General features: G+C 38.8%; 1 protein-coding gene and 1 non-coding gene across 2 annotated transcripts; one reads left to right on the forward strand and one right to left on the reverse strand.

The window, feature by feature from the left end:
• Window positions 1-14,028: 14,028 nt before the first annotated feature.
• On the reverse strand, window positions 14,029-15,282 carry LOC104436357. The gene is made up of 2 exons (XR_005549147.1): window positions 14,969-15,282; window positions 14,029-14,841 (listed from the first exon to the last, which is right to left on the reverse strand). It is a non-coding gene; the product is annotated as an uncharacterized LOC104436357 (transcript).
• A 4,974-nt stretch (window positions 15,283-20,256) lies between these two features.
• LOC104436358 (polyadenylate-binding protein-interacting protein 7) lies at window positions 20,257-25,704 on the forward strand. The gene is made up of 6 exons (XM_010049105.2): window positions 20,257-20,508; window positions 21,293-22,170; window positions 22,971-23,421; window positions 23,522-23,592; window positions 24,321-24,445; window positions 24,910-25,704. Exons 2-6 carry the CDS (start codon window positions 21,382-21,384, stop codon window positions 25,211-25,213), a joined length of 1,740 nt encoding a protein of 579 aa, XP_010047407.1. The 5' UTR covers window positions 20,257-20,508; window positions 21,293-21,381; the 3' UTR covers window positions 25,214-25,704.
• The last annotated feature ends 265 nt before the right edge of the window (window positions 25,705-25,969 follow it).

Below are 25,969 nucleotides of genomic sequence, written 5' to 3' on the forward strand. Positions count from 1 at the left end.
ATCTCCGTTGATGGTAAAATATATATATATATATATAATATATAATGGAAAAAAAAATGAGAATGAAGATGATGATGATGATGATGATGATGATGGGTAAAGAGATGAGGACGAATATGGCACGGCTCGAGAAGTAAGGGGGAGTCTCATCGAAGTCGAAAAAAGGTATCATTAGCTTTTTCCCCCCCCAACACACAACCTATCTTTATCTCCGTTGATGGTAAAAAAAGTTTAATTTACCTAAAAATTATATCTGGTTGATGGTGGTGGCGGTGGCGGTGGTGGTGGTCCTGACCTCAGCCTTTGCGACGCGTTTACGGAAGGGGCACGTGAGAGAGACAGAGTCTCCCAAGCAACCTTGCAAACTACGCAAGGCCTGTGCTTGCTTGCAAGCAATCACACCACTTTTTTTTTTTATTTTAATGATAGATGTCGAAGGAATTTGAAAATTATCTTTTTTAAATGATCACTTATAGAAACAACCAACGAGAACTATTTTCATTAGTCACAGAAGACGTTTAGATATATATATTTGTCGATGACGAAAAATATTTTCTGTTTGATAATTATTTCGAATGATGCAAGCAACCAAGTCTAAAGAAAAAAGCTCTTTTAAATCATCTATCAGCAAAACATATACAACATATAAGATGAAAAAAGGGTTTTCTTTTTTCTTAAGTAATATATGTGATTTAAAAATGTATCAGGAAGCGATTTTGACTTTAGATGTTGTCCGGTCATCCTCGCGATGGATTTCTCCTGTAACTTCTTTCTTTTTTCCGAAGAAAGAAAATACCTCAGACCTTTGCCGGCCAGCGGTCAGATCCGGCCGCGCTGTCGCCGGCGTGGCGTGCCGAGCGCATATTCGGAAATTCAGAAGTACACACTCACAAAATGCGTTCCGAATTTGAAGTACAATTTTTCGCACGAGTAAATAGAAATGGAAGTACACCGCACCCAAAAATCGTACGACACAGAGAGGGAGAGGGGTTTGTGCATGCATCTTTTTTGCTTTACTTTCTTCAACTTTTTAATCATTTTTCACGTGTCGGGTCTCCAAACGAACGAAACGAAAAAGAGGGAGAATAAAAAATTGGGCCAGAGACAAAGAAAAAGATAATTATTCGAAGTTCTCGTGATAAGGATATTTGAGAAGTCTTGAGAATTCGCGTATCGAGGTATCGAATTCGTGTATGATTTTTTTTTTTCGATTTTTAAATGATGCAATGGATACATATTCTAATAAATATGTAGAAATGAGATACCATCTTTTTGTCCCACCAAAAACAAAAGGTTGAACGTTGTGCAATAAATTACATGTTCCACAGAATATAGATATCGTGTCCATCGATTAGTCTTCGATTTATAATATTTCACGCCTCCCACTAACACTAGATCTGTCGCTACATGCACGTTGTATAAAAGATAAATTATTAAGAGCGGAATCTATGTACATTTCTTGCAAATGCAATTAATATAAATCTGCGTATGCTTATGTCGTATTTATTCAGATAGTGTAGGAAACGCACTGCAAGTTGTTTGTAATCTACGGCATTTTGGTACGTCAATTATTGTTGAAACGTACAGGATTGGGTAGGGCTTAACGGGCTCGCACTAGCCAGCCCAGAGTTCAAACTTTCAATTGGAAATTGTTATTTTTTTCCAGCCAAATTTGGGTAATGCACTATCAAAATGAGTTCAATAGGCCCTAAAACGAAGGATTAGATACCAAACTAGGGTCCGTTTGTCTCGCGTGAAAATTAATGATTTGAAATATGTTTTTCTAACAACGATCGTTTGTATCACTCTATTAACTAGTTAATGAAAAATATTTTCATTATCCACAACAACTTACATCTATATATTTTTATAAACAAAGAAAATGTTTTTCATTCAATCATTTTTATGCGATCGTTTTCCAACGAATCTTTTAAAGATTCTTCATTTTCTACAAGATAAACACATTCTTAGTTTCGTGAACGCCAATTAATGGAACTAAGGATATGTTTATTTTGCTCAATGGCGCCTGTATGTTTATTGGACTTGGGTATCACAAATAAGAAGGGAAGTAAGTTATACAAGGTAGTGTTGTCGAAAAGACCCGATCTGAGCTAAACCTAAATTTTAGTTCTTTATGCGTTGGTTCCCTTTTTTTTTTTTTTTTTTGGTCAAAACGTTGGTTCCCTTTTAGTTTGGGCAACGGATTAAAAAATGGGAATTATAATAATGTGAGGATTGTTACGAAGGTTAATACCACGAAAGACCATAAATTTATATATTTATGATAAATTTACTCTAAACCTAATTTTTTATCACAAAAACTTAAAATTAGTACATTTATGATAAATTTACTTTCCATTAGTTTCCGTTAAATTTACCTCCCACATAATTACAAGTGTGTACTTACAGGACTTTGATTCAGCAGGGAAGAAAATAAGATTATTTATTGTATTTGGATTTGCATTAAAAAAGCATGGCTTCATATATAATTGCAGAGTATGACAAAAGCTCTAAAATTTTTGGAGATAACCATTTGCTAACCTTAATCAATACAAATAAATATTAAGTTGTTTAATTTCATTTTAATACTCTTTATTGCTCATAAGGTATCAAATTACACATCGTGCTCTATAGAACTTCAATTTGTGTGAGATTCCTAAAATTTTTGGAAAATACACATTATTTTGCCATAGGCATTATATTGTAGCCGCTCAAGAGTCCTTTAATTTACCTAATTTCGAACACGATCTTCAATCATGTCCGTTTGATTTTGAACACATCTATTCAATTAACAAAATTCTATCACTATCTACTTCTCTTGTAGGGTTATTCATTTCGCATGATTGCTATTCAGTCTGCATTTTTTAGAATACACTAATGGGAAACATGTTTTTGAAAACTCATATTGATCTATAATTATATTTGGATGAGATGTGTTGAAACACACATGATTAGGTAAAGGCTTAGAAGGTTTATATCAGCCCAGCTCAGAATTCACTCTCTCAATCGAAAATTGTTCTTACATCGCATCGACCAATTCGTTCACGTATAATTTCTGCCCTGGTTGGAGCTGAAGTTCAAAAACTTGGTCTCTACACTATCAAAATTACTTCCATAGACCTTAACAAACAAGATAGATACAGATCAGTTTTGCAGACGCCCGACCGAAATGCATCAATCACGAGCGAATCAAAATTTCAGAACACCGAAAAAGTGAAAACTTATAGCTAAACGATCCCGGTGAAAATTGTACCAAAATTTAGGGATCATGAATGAATTTTACCCTTGTAATTTATGCAAGGCGAGTTAATTTTTCTCAAATTTTTGAAGCGCTTGGTAGAATGATGCATGTGCTATATGTACATGACACAAGATGAAAAAACATAGGAGGAAATTGTATTTTGTCTTACTATATCTTTGTACATGTCTTACACATCTATTTATAATACAAGAAAGATGAACAATATGAAAAAATGGACGAAATATCGTTTCCTATTTTCTCGTCCGAATATCCAATCTTATGGCTTGACTGAATCAATTAACCCATATTTAGAATAATCAAAATCAAATCATATCTTCAACAATCCCCCTCAAGCTGGCGGTTTATATATGTTAAAAACGTCAAGCTTGCTCAATAGATATGTATATTGTCTTTGACACAATGGTTTGGTAAAAAGGTCTATCAGTTGTTCTACCGTTCCAGTTCCTTTTGCTATTACCAGCCCTTCTTGAATTTTTTTTCTCAAGTGAAGTGATAATTAACCTCTACATGTTTAGTTCTCTCGTGAAATACTAGATTTACCATCAGTTTGAGTACAATGTCATTATCATGGAACAATTCACTTGGTCCATCCACCTATATTCAAAGAGTAGAAAGTAATCCCCATATACATACTATTTCACAAATAATCTTTGTCATAGCTCGATATTCTGACTCAGCTGAAGATAATGAGACAGTCGATTATTTCTTTGATTTCCATGAAATCAAGGACTTTCCAATTTTATGCAAAAGCCAGTAATGGACCTTCAGGTCATTGGACAAGTGGCATAATTCGTGTCACGGTAGGTTGCCATCTTCATGTTGCAATCTCGAGATAAAAGTATTCCAAGTCCTTGACATATTTTCAAATATTTCACAACTTTTAATGTTGCATTTATATGTGACTTTCTCGAGCTGTGCATGAAGTAACTAAGTATCTAAATAGCATCACATATGTCAAATCTAGTCATGATGAGATAGGTCAACTTCTTGACGAGTTGTTAATCTCCTGATGGATCCTTAAGCAGAGGATCCTCAATAGATGAAGATAAACATGCATTGTCAGTTTAACATTTTGCTCAGTTGGTAAAGCAGCTAACTCGCATCCTAATTGTCCTACCTTCGAAATTTCTGTCGATTGAGACAAATCCCTCTCTCAGACCAAAGTATCTCAATTGCAAGAAATATTTAAGAGGTTCCAAATCTTTAATATGAAAAGCAAAATGTAGACATTCTTTGAATTTTCCAATAACAAAATCATCATTTCTCGTAATAAGAATGTCATCGACATATATCAACATATAAATTGATGAAGTACCTTTAGTCTAGGTAAATAAGGCATAATCATGTTTGGAATGTTGGAAACCAACATTTGTGAGTGCAATAATAAATTTTGCATACCATTGCCGAGATACCTACTTCAACCCATATAAGGATTTACAAAAACAACATACTGGAGATTCCCCCTTGTCTACATAATCCTTGCAGATTTTCCATAAATATCTCCTCATCGAGATCACCATGGAGGAAAACATTACTGACATGCATTTGATGCAGTTGCCAATCGCGAAATGCAACAATAGATAAGAAGGAACAAATAGTAACCTCTTTGGCAACTAGAGAAAATGTCTTATGATAGTTGAAACCTTTCCTTTGAGTAAATCTTTTAGCAACTAAGCAAACCTTATAACATTCAACGATGCATCTACCTTGTATTTAATTTTATATACCCATTTGCAACCGATTGGTTTTCGATGCGAGAGTAGATTAACAATATCCCAAGTATGATTCACAATGAGAGCATGTAATTCTGCTTCCATGGCTTGTTGCCATCTTGGGTCACATGCTGCTTCATTATAAGATGACAGTTTTTGTTCCTTCGATATGCAACTAATACATTATATATGTTCTGTTGATAGTCAGCTAAATGAAACATAAGAGGAGATATGATAATGTGTATTTGGAGAATTTAATGTAGGACATATATAATCTTTAGTCCGTGCAGAAGGACGAAAGTGACATCCAAAACATCGGGGTTGCTTATATGCCTTTGCATATTGGCAGGCAAGAATCATCAGGGCATGGATGTGGGGATCCCACTAAAGATGCAAATGTCACTAAAGGAGTAGGCAAATCATCTTTGCCAGATGATAATGTTGGTGATTCAATTTCTTGATTCAAAGAATTTGGATTAGTTGGCATGTTGCAATAAAAACATATGGAGAACCCGCAGACAAATCCTCTCCCGATAAAAATTGATTATTATTTGATGTTGGCATAGGTGAGTGAGACAAAGGTTTTGTTTCCTGAAAAGGAAATATGTCTTCATGAAAGATAATATCTCGATTAACAAAGAAATGCCCTATAGATATCTCCATAATTATGTACCCTTTTTGCAAAGGAGGGTAACCTGCCCTTTTTTTTTTTGACAAATAGGAAATTCCAGATCTAATTCGGATATTGGAACAAAATTACCATATATAACACAAAATTTCTATGTCAAATCCTTCTAGTTGAGCCTCTTGATCTGTCATTATACCTCGAGAAGTAAAAAGAATTACAATTCCCATCTTGCCTAAAATTCTAGGAATTCATTGATAGTTCGAATAGATCCGTAGGCCAGACCTACTAATATGCTTTAACTTCAAAACAGTTCGGTAGGTTCCCTTCATATTTCTTCTATGTCGTAAAGTTAAAACAAAAAAATATTTGTTGTTTTCCTAGTGCTTCCTTACGTGTTTGATAAAACATTCTCTTAATAGTATTTTAACAATGTTTTCTGTGATGTTAGTGGATGCTATTTGAATCGTCCCTTTTCTATTCCCGTTAGTATTTCATATAGAGGTTATCATGTCAACAATAGTGTCCCTACCCATGATAAACTAAAATTTTGGTTGCATGAGGATCCATCTTATTTCGAGGGCCTTATTCATGGCATAACATAAGCAACCAAAAACTCCCAAATGGTTGATCTCTGGCTTCTTCCTAAAAAGCATTTCAAATGGAGTATGTCCTTCAAGAATTCGAGTTGGCATGCGATTGATTAAATAAATTGTTGTGACCACACAATCACCCCAAAATTCTTTAGAAGTAGAAGCTTGGTATTTGAATACTCGAGCTACTTCTAGGAGATGTCGACATTTGTCATCTATAATCCCATTTTGTTGGGGAGTGTAGGTGCAAGAACTTTCATGGGGAATCCCATGGGAGGATGGGAAAGAGATGCATTCATTTGTGAAAAACTTGCGCCCATTGTCTATACAAATTCTATGGAAAAATTTATCGAATTGATTTTTAATTAGGGAGAAGAAATTTGACAAATAGGAAAAAGTTTGACTTTTTGACCGCATAAAAAAAAAAACCCAAGTGGCACAAGTATAACATCTACCACAATAAGAAGGTAATGTGACCCATCACAATGAGGACAATGAGGAGTATGATAAGGCCCCATATATCCATACGGAGTAAAGAGAATCCACTAGTATCTCAAGATATGCTATTAGGGAAAGATGCTCAAGATTGTTTGGCTAATGGACAAATGGAACATTTGGGATGAGGAAAAAGTGCACTATGACCCAATTGTTGATGGAAAATAATAGTTTTATTACTAGTGGTAGCATTACAAAAAAAAGCTATTATTCAATGAAGATAATTTAAGATCATCAGAAAAACTGATCCAAAATTGCAATCCTTGTGCGACACTACCAAAGCCCATCATTTTTCCAATCAAATGGTCCTTAAAGAAACAATTTTTTGAGTTGAATACAACATGACAAGAATTGTCCTCACATAATTTGGAAACATTTATAATGTTGAATTCAAATTTAGGTATATAGGACATTCTTAAAGATAATATGGGAACTAAGACATATGGTGCAAATTTTGGTGACATAGGTGACATCCCCATTTGGATGACGTATTGACACGGAAGAGTGGGGTTTCTTATGGACAATGGAAAAGAATTGATCGTTGCATAAATTGAAATGGAGTTCGTCTGGCGGCAAGAAGTACCTAAAAAACATGCAGTCTTATTGGTAGTCCCCAATTGACTTAGAGCTCTCATAATACTCTAATATTGGTCTTGTGTGATTGTCCGAGATGTCCCCTTTTTTCTTTAGCACTAAAACTTGATAAACAAAATATTCTTTGTCCCTTTTTTCCTTATTATTTGGTTTTCCTTGCAATTTCCAATATATATCAACAGGATGGTGTAGATGTTTGCAACATTCACAAAATTTATCCTTTCTTGGATTGTGCCCACCTCCTTTAGATGATGCGGCACCACATGGACCATTCAATGACTTCAAAATAGGCGCTGATATGGCTTGATGTGGGCCATTGGATTCAACTAGATGAGTAGATAAACGCCGGTCGTCAAATCCCTCCACATAATCTAAGTCATCCAACCAAAACCCTTTAGGCTGCGTTTGATAGTCCGGATTTGAGTCCGGATAGAATAATTTGTTATCCTATCCGATGTTTGAGAATGTCCACCGGATCGGACAAACCTGGATATATCCGGATAAAATGCCGGATAAAAAATCCAAGGGAGGGGGTGGGATAAGCCCGGATTGGATAAGATTTTTTTTTTTTTAAGGAAAGAAAGAACTTAACAAAAAGAGAAGATATCACTTGTCGTTTTCAATGGTGGCCATTGCGGAGGTGGCCACAATTCCTAGATCTAGGGTTTTTCCATAGCCTTTAATTAATTGAATTTTCTATTTTTTAATTTTATAATTTAAATGAATATCATATTTATTTTTTCATCTTATCCTGAAGTGCACCAAACACTTGATAAAATTAGATATGTCCGCCTTTATTATCCAAAGGATTTAATATCTTACTTTATCCTATCCTATCCTGATTATTATCCGGACGACCAAACGTAGCTTTAGGGTTTCCTTCATCAACCAAGCAACTTGCAAGTGCCACCCGATGACCTCCATGAGAACCGAAGGTGTGCTCCATTTGTCTTGCCGAAGCAACAAGTGCGGGGCTGAAGACCTGCAATGTCTATCTCGTTGAAGCAACAAGTGTGACACCATCTCCTACCTAAACATGCTCTGTCGTGGCCAAGCATTGGCTTTCCTCCTAGACGACTAGTTGGCATATTCATCCGAGAGGTGACACCGGCTCCATGGCAAGAATATGCAATTGGAAAGGTGAGTAACTTTTGTTTAAAATCAATAGAAATCTAGTGGCATTTTCTCTGTCCTTCATCTCTCAATATTACTTGAGGGTGGATTTAGGTCCTTCAAGTTGCTCCTCGACCACCTCAAGCTCATTCCACAAGGCCAATAGTCCATTGAAGCAAGTGGTAATCGAGAGGTTTCCTTGCTTCAATTCCTTTAAGGTTGGGTTAGTGAAAAGAGCTTGGTGTGGTTGAGTTTGCCGTACATCTCATGGATGTTATCCCACATAGTCTTCGAATCCTCGGTCGGTAGAAGTCCATGGCTATCTCGGAACTCAAGCAATTTCCGATCCACGTGCACATGAGATAGTTGCATCTACACCAATGTCACTGGAGTCGTTCATCGATCAAAAAAGCCATGGTTCCATCGAGGAACCCATCTTTTTCTTTTGTCACCAAAGCTCATCGGAAGTCCCGAGCCTATGTTTTGTTCTTATCTGGTCTGATGAGTTCCAAGTTGATGATCTTCAACTCAGGCCTGTTGGCTAGAGACGTGTACAATGGGTCGTCAATCTCCAAGCGGCCGCTTGTGACAGAAAGATAGAGTGTCAAAACTTGGCACAATGGGACATTTAAGTAATAAAATCGGAATAAAATAAATTAATTAAATGCTAATTGCGAGAAAATTCGGCCAAAATGCCGACATAGTGATTTTCCAACAATGCAAGTGCAAAAGGACGTTGTTTTATTGCTGACGTAGCTAAATAAGTAATATAAAAATTAATTAAATTAAATATAAAACCAATTTTTTTTTTTTAAAAAAGAAAGAAGATGAATAGCAACTAAGGCTGGCCCGACCAACCCTCCCCCACTGTCACCAAGAAGGGCCGACGACCACGGGGAGGCGATGGCAACAAGGGCTGAGCAAAAAAAATGGTTTTAAATTTAATTTAATTAATTTTTAAATTCAAATTCAAATTCACGCCAAAACGATGTCGTTTTTCAGCGCTCTGGCAAGCCACATAGGCACACAAAGTTAATAAAAAATTGCCACGTACGATTTTCGGAGTCGCCGGAAGTAGTACTCAGGTGTCCCATTTTTCAAAAAAGTGGCACTTAAGTGTTACTTTCCTAATTTTTGGTACTTTAAATATTCTTTTGTACCAAGTTTTGGCACTTGGGCTGTCATTTTCCCCAAAATATTGTTTCCTATTTTACTATCTAAAGATTCAATCTTATGGAATGATTGAATCAATTAACCCATATTTAGAATAATCAGAATCGAATCTTTTCTCCGACAGTACATCAAGAGAAAGAATGGAAAACAATGTGGTTGCTCGGCCCGTAGGATATTGGACTCTAGCATCACAATTAAGAATGGAAATAATGGTATAGAAGGTCAGTCTCTATCACACAAAACATAAATTTGAGTTGTAAGGATAAGGAAAACGAGAATATCGAAAACCATCCTCAATTTTGTTGCGTCAGGGTTTCAATCTTACTTACGAATTGGTCATTTTCCTTCAACTTTACACCCCTCACCATTCTAAACGCATCCCCACAAAACTCACATTACTAAAACCTAACCCGAATCGAGCTCAGTGCTCCTCCTCGGCACTGCCCACGACCACCATGCTATTGCCACCTGCTACCCCGAGTTGAGCCGTTGCCTCTTTGTCGATAGCCACCTCGGTCGAGCTCGTCTCTCCCTCCATCCCACTATTTTCTCTCCCTCCTAACTCGACGCTAAACCTGTCAAAATGGGTCATAAACCAATTTCATAATCCATTTATGACAAGATAAGTTGTTATATGAGTTAGTTATATTTAGTAAATAAATCACAAATGGGTTTAAGCATAATATAGACATCAAAGGGATTTACAACTTATTTAGACTCGACTCATCTTACGACTCTCTTCACATTCCCTCACTCAATCTCACGCTCACTTGCTCCGTACTCTCGCCTTAGTTTGGATGTGAATTTTCATAAATCGGAGTGAAAGCGTTTTAACAATATGAGTCCGATAGAGTATGAGTCACTAGACTTATATCGCATGGAAATGGTTTCAAACGGATTATATCATATGGATCTATTTAGGTCGGACCATATTCGACCTTGACTCACCCACATGTCAGGTCCACTCAACGGTGGTCCTAGCAAGCTCAACCAGATCTGTGGTCGAGCTCAACGCTACCGAGATTTGCGGAGGCCATGGGCAACAGACTGACCGTGGAGAAGAAGCTGCATAGAGAAACGAGGCGAAGGGAAGACAGAGGGACGTGTGGGCCGACCTTGAGAGCATTGGCAAGTCATCTGGAGGAGAGAGAGATAGGGTTTGGTCGATGTGGTGTGACAATTTGGTTTTTTTAGCTGGGTTTCTGTTTGAAGATGCAAATGACAGATTTTCTAAACGGGAATGTAGCTTGATATCGTTGTCAAAGCTGCGGATAGTTTATGAAATTACCAAAAATAAAAAAGGTTCCTTTCCAAAGATAGCAGGTGCTTTTTTTATACAACTCATCTCTATGAATTCACGCAGACAATTTCATCCACACGAATCGCCTAAATCTATCCACTCGATAATGGATGTGACCCTCGAGATTGCTCTAATTAAGTATCAGCATGTCAAAGGATCTAAATGATACACGTCTCATCGTCTAGAAGTACATTGCAATCTCTTTCTTGTTTCTATATATCGAATAGTGATGAGCGGCAACACATGTACATTACACACATTGGCCTTTGATCACCGGAAGAAACCACCCAGACCGATCAGATTTAAGATGAGACATTGAGAAAATCCGCAAACTCGTACCAAAAGAGTTGCGCGGGATCTGGAAGTCATGCTATGCATTTGGACCAGCCGAAACGTGGCATCTCTTGAATTATTGAGGGGGGGAGGGGGGTTAGGAAAAATTAGGTGGTCTGTTGTTAACCAAAGACGGTAAGCAATCCATCGATGCTGGCGCCACCATCTGATCTTAGTAACACGTCATTGTCAAATTTCTCTTGTACCCTAGTACGAGCAGACGAATTCCCCTCTCGTTCATCCGACCGCACGCATGTTGCATTGGGCCAGCATGGTGCTGTTCTCCCTTCTTCTTTCTCTTGCAGAGTACCGTTTGGTGGAAGAAGCACATCTCTCTCTAACTAACAGGAGACCCGCCATGCCTAACGAAAGGCGCTCAACATCTTTGTCGTGAGCGAAGGCAGAAATCACATGGTCTTTCCTTAATCGCAATTCAATTGATCCAAGGTATATAGGCCTTTTTTCGCCGAGACCAAATCGGTGATTGGATCCGGCATCGCTGGCTACTTCGATTTCATTTCGCGATGCTCTCACAACGAGGCTTTTCAAGATATGGAATCGAGATCTGATCCCATGCCCATCTCATGTCGATTGAGTGGAAACTGGAAATAATCGATCCACGTATTAACAGGGAAAATTGTCCCAAAAAGTTCCGAACATAATGTACGACTACCAATTCAATTATAAATTTCTCGATTGTACCAATTTAGTTTTCAACATTTTGACGATTTGTCAATTCGTTCCTAAACCTTTCTAACTGTACTAATTTAGTCCTATACATTTTGATAATTTAATTTTGAACATTATGACGATTTGTCAATATAGTCCTTCCAACCAATTATTCATATTTTAGGGTTATGACTAAATAGATAAAGTTTCAAAGGGCTTAGGATTAAATTGACTTAATTGGCATAATTGAAAAGTTAGGGACCGAATTAGTCATCAAATAATATATTCAAGACTTTTTGGATTGATGCATCACGTGATAACAGGATCTGGAATTGTGCATTGTACCAAAATGATGTCTATGAACAAGGAATTCTTTTGTCTACTTTTGCTACAGAGAAAAGGGTACGTAGAGATCGGGACATGATCATCAATCATAGCGACCTTCTTCCGGCATTACTGAAAAAAGGAATTCCATGACCCGTTTGCGGAACTTTAGGTTTCGAGCCTCGCGAAATTTAATACGACAAAGAGCATAACTTCTTGACTAATGAGGCTTTCAGATCAAATGAAAGAATAATGAATTATTTGGTATTATTCCGTATCATGCCATGCAAATAAAGAAAAAGGAGGTGAGGGAATCGTAGCACTCTCAAAAGTAAACGAGGGGGGAGACCACCCCGAGGGGAAAGTGGGGTTGGTGAACTGCTCTTATCTTGTAATTTCATTTTCGGAAAAAAAAAAAAAAAAAAAGATGAATACGAATTTTTTTTTTAAATATTTCTCTTTTTTACTTTTTTGTTAACTTTTGATTGGCCGCATAAAGATGGAGACAACTTAGAACAATTTATCTTCCTATATATTGTATCCTCCTCGTCCGACCTGGTGGAGGAGAATATCCAATCCTCCCATCACGTGAAAAATTCACAGGTCTGTCCCTAGTAGGGTCCAAGGCATGTGATGTAGGCCAAAAAAATGTGCCAAATCATCATAAAATCTTTGACCTGGATCAGCCTGATCAGGCCTTAATTGCATAATTTTTGCAGTTTGTTTGGACTTTGCTTGAACATCCTGGTCAATAATCACTAATCAAATCCCAACAAAATAATTAGACCGCCACTGTACAGACAAGCACACGAATCTAGTGGGTTCTTAGTGAATGGTCTGAACATGCCGAGTGATGTAGTGAACTGTAAATGAATGATCGCACATCACGCTTGATGAGATTCCATAGTCGGCCTTTCGTCACCATCGTGCGAGATTTTTCTCGTGACGTGAATGATGTTAAGTTGCGAACCTCGGTTGTTGGTTGGTCCCATTGCTTCCGGTTCACTCAAGTCGAGAGACCACAATGCTAGTCATGATTTTTCCGTCCTTCTTATACCATTGTCATTGCCACAAGAAACTCGTTCCAATGGAGGGTTCGACCGGTACCGGCGCCCGGACCCACACCATCACTAGGGCAAGATCGTTTTCATTTCATGGTCCTCCTCCTCCTCCTCCTCCTCATTTGTTCCTCTCATGGAGATCAAATGCACGAAATAAGTTGCCTTCCCTGAGCTCTCGTATTCGCCCGAAGAAGACGAAGGCGTTCGCGAAAAAGACGAATCCCGCGCGGGTCTCACCTGGATTCAGCTACAGTACATTTAACAGGACGCTCAAATTCTTCTATAATCCGAGCACTTGCATGCAGGGACATGATCAGTGTTTGGAAAAGCTCTTGACCGTACTCTCTCTCTCTCTCTCTCTCTCTCTCTTTCTCTCTCTGGTTTCCTGACAAATTAAAGATATTTCAGAACAACGAAGGAACTGGCTTCCCAAGAACAACAGTGAACTCTGACCATTCCACAGTGTCCACCAACATTCCACTTTCCGCACGCCCATCGCAGCAGAGCATCCCGTGGGCTACCCTTTGATTATCAAAAAGCATGCAGACCTTTTTGAGCCTTTTCTAAAGTGGGGCAATGATTGGTGGCGGATACGATTTTTGCTGTTCGATCTTTTGGCCGTATTGCCGAGCCCAAAAGTGGTCTAATCGGAGTTGAAAACCATGTGCAAACAACTCAAGAATTTGCTTGCTGAAAAAGCAGAGCTCGGTTCTCACAGCTGTGCCACAGACAAGGACGCGTTCGAGCGTACATGCATGTACGTATCTGCATATCTGCATCTGAAAGATCTGCGAAACGATCGCGAGGCATAAAAATATATTCGAAGGGATTCTAAAGACACGCACAAGAAAGCTGGGAAGAACTGAATAACATTCTCTGGAGGGAGGAAGATTCCGTCAGCCTTTCTCTGCATAACGTGTCGGTAATGATCGAGGGTTTGAATCAGACGGACATTAGCCATGAGAAATGGGACGCACTGAGATGATCAGGGAAGCGTTGAACTAGATTAGAAGCTCGACAGATCCTACGTCGCGCTAAACTAGAGAAGATTTCTAACTCCTACGCTGCAGTCGTGTTATTCGTCATCGGTTCTACTTTCTCTACCTCTGATCCCCGGAAATGCTGCGGCGAAACCGTCATTCAGACAATGCCGAGAAGCAGCTCTTGGATCGCACCATCATCGGCCGGCAGGCCGAGCCCGGCTTCCTGGGAGAGTCCAGGGTCCGCCTCAGGAGCTGCTTCACCGCCGATATCAAGTCCTCCGTCGGGTTCGCCGGCGGGCTCGACGACCGGAACTGCTCGTAGAACTTCATGTGCCGGCCCAGCGCCTCCTCCCCGTCGATGCCCCCTCCGACCGGACCGCCTCGTCCTTCACGGCCTCCGCGCAGAGGCCGCAGATCCACCGCCCGCCGAACCGCTCCCGCACGCGCCCGATGTACTCCAGCGTGCACTCCTCCGCGAGGCCGCAGCAGTCGCACTCGACGAGCTCGAGCTCCGGCGGGGGGATCGCGCCGTGTCCGTTCCGAGGCTGCAGCTGGGAGTCCGCGCCAGCCATCGGGGATCACACGCGCCTCGAAGAAACCTCCCCTGACGGACCGACAACGAAAACAGACGGTCGGGATCAGGATCGGGAACCAAATCACGCTCCGTCAACCAACAGAAAAGCTCTAGTTCGAAGAAAGCTCGAGACGAAGCAAGGATCTTCACGGCTTACCAACTGAAGATGATCGAAACCCTCGAAACCCGGTCGTCGCGCAGGAGAACCCAGATCGCGTCCTATCTATCTCCGCATCTCCCCGGTACCGCCGTCTTCAACCGTATCGCCGATCGCCGCGAGGAGGCCGTCCGGGGGCACGACGGGCATCGCAGAGGAAGGAGACGGGACACGCCCACTTGCAGTCTCTCTCTCTCTCTTCTCTCTCTAGGCGGGAAGAGAGAGAGAGCTGGAGCCCACGTCCATGGCGGTTCGGGACTTCCGGAGCTTGCGAGATGGGAGGGGAGGGTGGAAAGGAGGGGATGGAGATGGAGAGGTTGGGAGGTTATTTATGTAGACGAGGACTCGGAGGGCTGGGAATGGCGTACGGACCGGGTCGAGGAGAAAGCGACGAAATTGCGGCGGGCCCCACCCCGCCCCAATCATTGGCGCCTCGGGAGCGATGTAATTGCTGCCACGTCACCGCCTCCTGGCCTTTCCGCCCCGCCCCCCTCCCCGCCGCCGCCGCCGCCGCCGCCGCCGCAGTCAGATTTGCAGCGCCGAATCCCCTCCCCCCCCCACGCCCATTCGCCTCCTCCTCCTCCTCGGCCGTGTTCGTAACGGTCGTGTAATGTCAAGGCAATGCTAGGATCGCCTTTTGAATTCTTGTATTAATTACTTCCTTTTTTTTAGTTATATACCAAAATTATTATTAATAATGATTAATACCACAAAAAAATCTTAAAGTCGGTACATATATGACAAGTTTATATCAAAATAATTTTTTGATTATTAAAAACTCTAAACAGTATGATTGTGTTTGACGACCAAACTCTAAATTAGTACATTTATAAGAAATTTGCTCTTCATCAATATCCGTTAAATTAAATTAATATCATAAAAAATTGCTAAACGATACACGTTTGACAAACAAAGGTTGAAACTTTAAACCGGTACACACGTCAACTATTACGTATCATTTAACTTAGCAAATTAATGGAAACAAAAAGGTAATTTTTCACTAATTAATACCGCGAAAAACCCAAAATAGATACATATGTGACAAATTTACTTGAAAAATCCATAATTAGTATACTTATAATAAATTTAACAAATAATTAGATGACACGCAAAAGCTAAAGGGTGTACTAGTTTAAGGTTGTACTATTCTTGAGTTTTCATTATATTGACTCATTTGTCATAAATGTACTAATTTATTATTTTTTATTTAAAAAATTAATTTTTTTTAAAAAAATAAATTTGTCACATGTGTATTAATTTTTATTTTTTTATATTAATTTTATTAGTAAATATGCAAGCCAATCATCTCAATCGCATCGATCTAGGGAGGGGGTTTGAGGAACCGACTCCTTATTGATGATAAGTCATCATAACTCGATCGTGATCGCATTTGTTTTATCGTAAAAAACTAACATAACATAACAAAAACTCGAGGGGATATTCAATGAACGGTTCAATTGGAGAATTCAATGGTCCACTCTTATGTTGATACAGGGGTGATTGATTGATTGTAATTTTCATTGAGCTTTGATGGTTGAATTGAGATTCGATTGTTGTTTAGATTTGGCATGAAATGTTGGTTTTCAATTGATTCTTGTAATCGATTGATTAAACATATCAAACAATAAAAGGAAAGTTACTTCTTCTTTTTTTTCCTTTGGCCAGTTATTTATGATCGAAGACGTACTTAATTCGATGAAGAGTTCAAGATTCGGTAATCAAATTTCCTCGACACGAGCTTAGAATTTTCGTACGAACTTAAATGCTTGTAACTTGACTGTATGAGTTAAAACTTTTTGTTGCACTAAAACATATAGGATGTTTTATGTAAGTAGAAAGATTAGATTGATTTAACCTTTTTCTTTGGGAGTATTAAAGACATCATTCTAATGACAAGCCGAAAAAAACAAGAAAATAAGATCTATTTGCTTTTTGGCTTAATCATTCAGCTGCTCGGCTTATGCTAGATGTGCACGTCTGTGCACGGCTTATGCTAGACGTGCACGAAGTCAATAATTATCATCTCCTTTAAACTTCCCTCATTCATAGAAAATATTAACTAGAAATAAGAATATATTAACTCTTTATATAAAGGAAAAATTACATAAACAGTCATTGAATTTTGCTCCAATATACAATTTAGTCCGTGAACTTTTAATTTATTTAATGTAATTCCTAAACTTTAGCTCAATGTGTAGTATAGTCTTTAAACTTTTAATTTATTTAATGTAATTCTTGAACTTTTAGTGTGTGTTCAATACAATCTCTAAACTACATGAAAATGTTCAATGTAATCCTGATCTTGAATTAATGGAAGGATTATATTGAAACATTTTTATATAGTTCAAGGATCGGAAATCACATTGAACAAATTAAAAATTTAGGATTTGAATTACATATTAGGTTAAAGTTCATGAACCACAATGAACGAATTAAAAGTTTGGGAACTAATTGTACATTAAACTAAAATTTAGAGATTGTTTGTGTCATTATCCCTTATATAAATATATTGGATTATTAATAGTTGAAGTATGAAAATCTCGTTCTTATAAAATACTATTAATGTCTTTCGTCCTCAAGTACGCTTGACGCGATGAATAATAACCCGTTAAATTACCAACAAAATTGGAATTTACAACGGCTGTGGACCTAATTTTCTTTCATCTCGCAATAATTAAATTTAATTCCCATCTTACCCCTAGAAAAGAGAAGTTCTGACCACTCATTTTGGGAACATATTGAAATGGGATTGCTGCGGCCATCGTAGACTTAACCCTACACACGTGGTAGGTATAAAATCGGGCTTAAAATACATAATTTAAAAATGACGTAAGCACGAATCCTTCTAGCGAATCGCGTGACTGCCAGATTTTTTTTTAATGACGTAATTTTAACAGCTGCCACGACAAGTACCCGCTGTGCGTGTTGTCCAGGTCCGCGGGCGTGTACGCGTTGACCCAGCGTGTGCGATAATGCAGCCTTTAATAAAAAAAAAAAATCTTATTTTTTATTTTTATTTTTCCAGAAAACAAGGTTAAAAATCGTTAATTATTCGCGTAGTTCATCTCATTTGAGATTTTGTGTAAACTTGTTGCTTGGAAAATGAAAATGCAACTTAGATGTATGAATGAATTAGATAATTTTTCATTAATTAACCAGTTGCTATTGAAGTCGAGATATCACACATGTTGTCATATATATGTATGGTTTCGGTTGGGATTGTAATTAAGCGGAGTTGATGCACTGTCAAGTTTACAGTCGATCTCACTCACATGTTCGGTGCTTGAAATTCTACTTGAGCTAGATTAAGTAATAATCCTTGTGCTCGAGCTCGACTAAACTAATGAATGAAGATCCTCAAGTTCCACTAGACTATATTACAATCAATTAATGAATAGACTCAAGCCTGAGCTTGTGGTCGATGAGGTTGAACACCGTATTAAAGGAAATTTTCCCGTGCTTTCGAAACTATTAAATAATATTGAAAATATAATGGAAACTTTATTAGGTTCAAGAACTAATGGAGCGTGCTATTGACGAGCTTTGGCTTCATAGGATAGGGTACTCAATTAGCTCATACTCGATTGAACATTTGATTCATAGAAAGTTAATGATTTATAAAATATTTTTTTCCTAAAAATGATCGTCTGTATCACTTAAAAGAATTAATAAATGAAAAAATATTCATCATCTGCAAAACTGCGTGAACATAAATTATTATCGGTAATTATGAAAAAATTGACTAATTATTTTAAGCGATATAACCGATAATTTTTATAAAAATCATTTATTTTATACAAAATAAATTGAACATAAATTCCTCTCATTGCCAACCTCCAATAAGTTATCTCCACCATACGTTTTCTTTCAAATTGAGAAACATATAGTCAGTGAAATTAGAAAGTTCATTTCATATGTGATAGTATTTTCATCGTGGAACATTAAATCAAAAGTTTAAAGTTAAATTGGTAATATCGGACACAATTCATTTACTAGACACGCATATAGATACGAGATGAAATTCAATCTATAAAGAAAACTTAAATATCATCCAAAAGCAAAATGTCGAAGAATATTGCTTAAACACTTAGTTAAGTATTGCAAAGTGTGCCCCAAAAATAAAAAATTTATTATTCGAAATGAGCGACTAATACTAAAATGCGAAATTCTTCCATTTTTAGCTAACTTAAGGAGTGCTCTAAGGAAACATTTTTTTTAACAATACCCTATGCGATAAGATAATTGGTACCCTTACAAGGACTTTCATCCAAAGTCAATAATCTCCCTCGCGAAGTCAAAGCTACGATGTTCGGTTCTTACTTTGACTGGTTCGAAGGACAACTTCAACTAACAAGAATTGGTAGTCCTAGTTCTAAATTAGCGTGGAAACTGACTTCTTCTTATGGAAAAATGACTCAAATGGTTCATAAACCCTGGCCAAATATTTGTAACATTGTCATTGGACTTTTAATTTATTTAATGTGCTTTCTGAATTACTGGTAAATATTTGATGTAGTTTCCCTATTAGCTCAAACGACAAATCAGACGTTATTCTGATGGCTCAAATTATTATGTGTTGAATTGGATTTTTTAAAATGACAAGTCAATATGTCAATTCTTATTTCATTATATGACGACATGGATTATTATATATCGTGATTTTAAATGAATTTTCGATGTGAATAATTCACGCGTGACTTTTCTTTTTTAATCAACCGTTCAAACTCAAAGAGATTGGAAGCCACATAAACTTATGTTAACTTGGTTTAATAGAAAAATGGCATTAAACATCTTCATATACTCAAGAAATCATCAAAAGAGTTTCAATAATTGAAGGGCCGCATCTGATAAATTAAAAATTCGAGGACAATGTCACGCATTGACCCAAAAGATTATGAATCATTTATGTCGTTTTCGCTCACATCCCTATCGAGGGGCCTACTGTATAACTTTATTTCGCCTCTACTTAGTGTTAACTACAAAAATTATAGATGGGTCATCAATTCTCCCGTGCTATTCAACGGACTTGAGCACTAACTAACTAAAAAAATTAGGAGAGAGAAAGAGAGAGAGACAAGAGAGAGGGGTCAAATCGAGTGGGGCCGGGTGGGGGCGTGGCTAATTATAATTTGGTGTTTGTGGTGGTGGTGATATAATAGCAAAGTTTTAAAATTATTACATTTATTTTTTATTTGAAAAAAGAAAAATAAAAAGAAAGATATTGCTAGGAAAAAAACCCACACAAAAACAAAAACAAAGCAGCCAGAGAGAGATAGAGAGAGAAACACACACCCACACAGAGGAGAGAGAGAGAGAGAGAGAGAAAAAGTGGCCGCAGAGCTGAGATAATACTCTTTAAGCTGGAAAACCAAGAATTTTAATCATCACTTCTTCTTCTTCTCTCCTCCCTCCTCTTTCCCTCACCTCCTTTCTCTCTCCTCTCTCTTCTTTCTCTCTCTTGAATATCTTCATCCTGATCCCCTCCTCCCCTCCCCCCTTTGACCTCCAGCCGATGCTTCGATTCAGCTTCTTCCGCAAAGGTAGGTGCCAGATCTCTTCCGCCTTTTTCTGATTCCTCTATCGCCGCCGCCGTCGTCGTTGCCCGGAATTTGCTCGCCCTTTGTAGGGTCGATGGGGTTCGAATTGTTCGAGGCCCGCGGTTCTGGAATTCGTGGGTAATGAATGCGGTTGTGGTCGCCTTGATGCCGGTGGTGCGTGGATTGGGTGAAAGTTTTTATTTTTTATTTTTTTTGGGGAGGAATTGGGGATTTGGTGAGTTAAAGTTAGGGTTTGGATTGGTTGGTATTTGCAATTTTGGCAATTTCGCCCCGCTCGTTCTGTTCTTACCCCGGGGGAATCTCGTGCTGGTTGAAATTCTAGGGTTTTTTAAGTTCAAGGTGTTGTTTTTGACGAAATTAGGCCGAGGTAGTTTCTATATCTGGTGATAGATTGGTTATCTGGTCGTTTGCTGCTTGCTTTCTCTCTGTCCGAGCGGGCGCGCAATTTGATCATCACCTGACCGATCAAAGTTCGTTCATTTGTTAGGGATATGTTAACCTCTGTCAAGTGCGGTCATACTGTTTTCAGGACAAGTCAACTGTAATTTTTTAGAAAAAGCTGGATTCGAGTGCTTATTACTCTTTCAAAATTGTTTGGAATCTTGTGAGTTGAAGCTACAGATGCATGTGAAGATATGTTTTTTGACTCTTAATTGTCAGCATCTGATGTTGCATGAGACCTGAGTGTCTGGGCAACTGGCATTAATTTTTTGGCCGTCTACTTCATAAATTGAGAGAATCACAGTTTGAACCCTTTTTTTGGCAGGTTTTGGCTGAAGATTGCAGGATTTTCTTTGATTTCTGACAGCTCGTTAGTTTCTGAATGTAGATATTTTGTTTCAACTTCAGTAAAGAATGAGCTTGTCCAAGAAAGGATTACAAACAAGTGAGACGAAACTAGGTTCCTCGAGTAAAGCCACCGCATTGAATCCTAATGCGGCGGAGTTTGTTCCTTTCTCTCTTAGATCCCCATCCTCTGTAAACACCAGTAACACTGATGCAACAGCAAGGCTTTTGTCTTCTGGGTCTTCGGGTAAACCAGTTATAAATAGATCAGAATCATCTGTTTCAAATAATTCTGATGATGAAGCCCACCAGTTTTGGCGTCGCCAGCTCCCAGATGATATTACTCCCGACTTCAAGTTCACAGGGGATGATGAGTCCCAGGGTCTTGGAGGGCTGTCTTTAGCGGACTTCTCCTTGCATGTTGATAGTGAAGCAGTGAGATATTCAGCTTCTGCAGGCAGTGGATATGTGTTGAATGACCTTCAGGAATTATCTCCTCATCAGCTCAATGGCAATAGTTTCACTGAAAAGCTCAGATTTTCTGGTTCTTCCTTGGTGGATAATACCCCTTCAGCTGGCTTTCTGTCTATGCCAACCAAGCCTTGGGACAAGCAAGTTGTTAATGATGACCAGCTTTTTGGGAGAAGCAGTGAACTGACTTCTTTTAACGGGACTTCCAGGAATACTTTCGTAAATGATGTTTTTGCAGAGCACAGTATTATTGATGATATGGATACAAGTCCTTTAGATTTTTTGGCTTTGCATTTTCCTGGTTTTGCTGCTGATAGCCTTGCCGAAGTGTACTATGCCAATGGATGTGATCTGAGCATGACCATTGATATGCTCACTCAACTTGAGGTATATCGAACTTCAAGACAACCTTATCTATGAGGGTATTGCGTTCATTGTGTTATAAGTCTGCATGTGAAGAGGGGATCCTCTCTTCTTAAGTTTTTTCTTTGGGGTTAATTTACTTAAATAATGGGAATGGACATGAAGATGAGACAAATTTGTAAAATGATTGATTGCGAGCATGAACAATTATTTCTTAAAGTAGGTTGCAGAATACAGATTGATTAAGATGCACTTTGTGAAATCAAAACATACTCTCTCTCTCTCATGCACTCTGGCATGTGCCTGCAGACACATCTGATATGTGCTTTTTTTTTTTTTTTGTCCCCGATCTTGCTCATTATGCGTAGATGATGGGCAATTGATTATTTCTAGATTAAATTTTGCTATGGATGTCATGGATGATGTGAATACTTGGATGCCAAACCCCGGAGAAACTCTTTTATGCCTTCTCTTGGCGAGGGAGAGCTGGCTAATCGTTATTTCTTGAGGTAGTCTTGGCTTTAAGTCCTATCTATATCCTTCAGTCTGAGGCTTACCCTCTGGTACGGCGTGCTATCAATTTGTATGAGATGGTTTCAGATTTTCTTAAATCTTTTTATGTTTGTTATTTTGCTTTGTTTACTTTTCTCCATTAGCATTTTGGATTTTAGGAGGAACAGTGCATACTCACAAATATTGAGAGCAAGTATGTAGGGACCCCGTGTGTTTGAATTTATGACCTTCGATTGTGCTTTAAGTGCTCCTGAGTTTAGTTCTTTATGCTGAGTGAAACTGTGTTGTACATTTTTTTTCGTGAAATGTAGCTTCAATATGATGGTGGTTTTACTCCAAACTTGAACTCAAAGACCTTATCAGCTCCAAATCTTAGTGCAATGGACTTTCCTGCACTTTCCTCGTCAGAAAGTCAGAGTGTCCAACAAAAATATGCTGGAGATGACGTCCATCAGAGTAGCATGCCTTATCGATCTACTGACAAGGACAACCTTCTTCTGTTCAAGTCCACTTCTTCGTTTCCATCTAGAGGTGCTATTGATTTTGCTTCGGCAGTCAAGAAAATGCCAGCTCAAGATTCCAATATTTGGAAATACGATAGGAATGGTTCAACCAATTCCACCATTGGTTCCAGTAGAAATTCCCAAGTGTTGGCTAGTGCTTACAATGGTGGGCATGGAAGAGGCATCTATGGTGACAGGTTGCAGAGTCGTGCTTCTGCACGGTCAACTCCTGTGTGGCTTGAAACTGGGGAGGCAGTGGGTAATATTCTTAAGTTTAACGAATGTCATTTGCATTATTTACTAGTGGGATAATTGCCTTCTGCATATATCTATTTGGCTTAACAATTTTGAGATGGCAGCTAATATGTATTCTGAACTGCGGGAAGAAGCTCGTGACCATGCACGATTACGAAATGTGTACCTTGAGCAGGTTTGCTTTCAATTACGTTGTTTACTGCTTATTCCAAAATTCTTCTGATCATTATTTGCACTTTTCCATGAAGACTGTTACTAATCATATGCAGTTTGTCGGGTGCATCACGTTACAACAGCAGTACCAATAGTGCCATGAGTAAATAAGTGACATACATTGTTGGGACCCCAAAGATTTTTGTATATGTTCATGGAGATTTTGTCACGGTTACAGAAGCATGTGAACTGTTCAGAAAAAAAGGGGATATGATTGGATTATGGAATTTGCTGCTAGTACAGATGCATTTTCTAAACATTTTAGTTGAGTCTCAATCTGAGGTTTTCTTTTATATTCTAAAAGAAAGAGTACAAATCTGAGGCGAGATAGAGCTTCATCAAGCAGCGCAGAAGCTGTGTTGTAGTATCTTTAGTATTTGTTAGCCTTTTCAAGTTGATACTTTTACAAGGCTACATTTCTGTGGGAGCAAATTAAAATCTCACACCTTGCCAGAATGTACCTTTCACATGTCCGATGGATGTGTCTTCTGCAGCATCTTTGATGCTTGTATTCACTGTAGTCGTTAGCTAGGTTGCGGGCAAACATTGTCAGCTGTTTCTGCTAACTGCCGAGCTGATCCCATATATATTTGATTTTCCCTGAGTTGCTAGTTTCTTCTTCTTTTTGTCTCCAAGGGGTCCCTACTGGTTCTTATGATTCTCTTGCACAATGTGCATCACCTAAAACAGGCTCGACAAGCATACCTTATTGGTAATAAGGCACTAGCGAAAGAGCTTAGTGCGAAAGGGCAATTACATGGCATGCATATGAAGGCAGCTCATGGAAAAGCCCAGGAATCGATTTACCGTCAGAGGTATGTAGAACTTGATACTCTTCCCTGGTGTGTGAAGTAATATGCTGTTCCGGCAGTTATATTCCCATCATTGTTAATGGTCATGAGATGATCCTCCTTATTCCAATAAGAATTCTTATTTGGTAGATTTGGAATCTGTGTAACTCAACAGCTTCCCTATAGCAATGCAACTCAGAAGTTGTTCAATTTGCTTGGGAATGGGGGGTAAAAAATAATCATTTTATGTTGTAAGCTTCACAGTGGCTTAATGTCTTTCTCTCTCCTCTTACATTGGGTGTCTGAAGGAGGGTTAACTCCAACACCGGTAATAGGCATCATCAAAAGGCAAAAACATAGTTTAATTTCCAGGCATTTAGGGTTGACTCCAAACACAGAAAGCGCTTTTCCCTTACTAGTAAGGGGAAAACGGGTGCAAATTATTGACCTTTTTTCTACTTTGAAAGCATAACAACTTTTCTCTTTAGGAATCCCGTTCCTGTGGAGCTTCAGGGTGATGGGAGAGGGAAGGAGCGGATGATAGATCTACATGGTCTTCATGTGAACGAAGCCATTCACGTGCTGAAGAATGAGTTAAACGCATTGAGAACTTCAGCTCGGGCAGCAGATCAGCGACTGCAGGTATATATCTGCGTCGGGACGGGTCATCACACACGGGGTTCCCGCACTCCTGCCCGACTCCCGGTGGCTGTGCAGCATTATCTGCTCGATGAAGAGGGCCTACAGTTTAGCGAGCCACAACCGGGGCTGCTTCGCGTGGTGATATGCTGAGCACTTGGAGGTGCAAGGAATAGGAGGTTTTCTGACATGGCGAAAGCCATCAAAATCATAGTCATTGTAGTCAATTCTTGTATCTGTAAATGAGGAGATGGAAGAGAATGTAGTCAAGTTGGAAAAAAATGGGGGAAAAACCAAAAAAGTTAAAAAAAGGAAACACGACGACCTTAATTAAAGACAACAACGACTAAAAAAGAAACAAGGCTGGAGGAGGGAGAAAAAAAGGTGAAAAGAAAAAAGGAGCTGTATGTAGGCAGGTTGCAAGGATGTCGCATTTTGGTAGCTGGCAGGGAGACTCGGTTCAGCCGGTCTTTAGCAACTCTTTTACTTTTTGGGTTAATTTTGTACCTTTATTGTATTTCTTTCTTTCTATTCCTTTTTTTTTCTCTTTATTCTCAGATGTAACTGATAGAATTTGATTTACAAGATAGCTGGAGTTGGCTGCCATATCTTGCTGGATATGGGAGTCTTGAAAGTCCGCCAAATGTCCACTGTAACCGAGTTTTTGGTTCCGGCAACACCTGATCATGTCTTGCCCGCTGCTCGTCTGGGATTGTTGGGATATGATCGTTCGAAGGGTGCGATTTCCCTCCCATCTACGTATATATCCGAGCCATAGAAGCATGGACTCGGGACCGTATTGGGCATTGCAACTCCTTTTTCGATCGCTTCTCTGAAGGCTTAGTGAATCTTAATTGCGAATGAATCAACCGTCCTCGCTCTCGGTACATTTTAAGTTATTGTACTTCT

The sequence above is a fragment of the Eucalyptus grandis genome, chromosome 3 (assembly GCF_016545825.1).
Source record: "Eucalyptus grandis isolate ANBG69807.140 chromosome 3, ASM1654582v1, whole genome shotgun sequence".
NCBI lineage: Eukaryota > Viridiplantae > Streptophyta > Magnoliopsida > Myrtales > Myrtaceae > Eucalyptus > Eucalyptus grandis.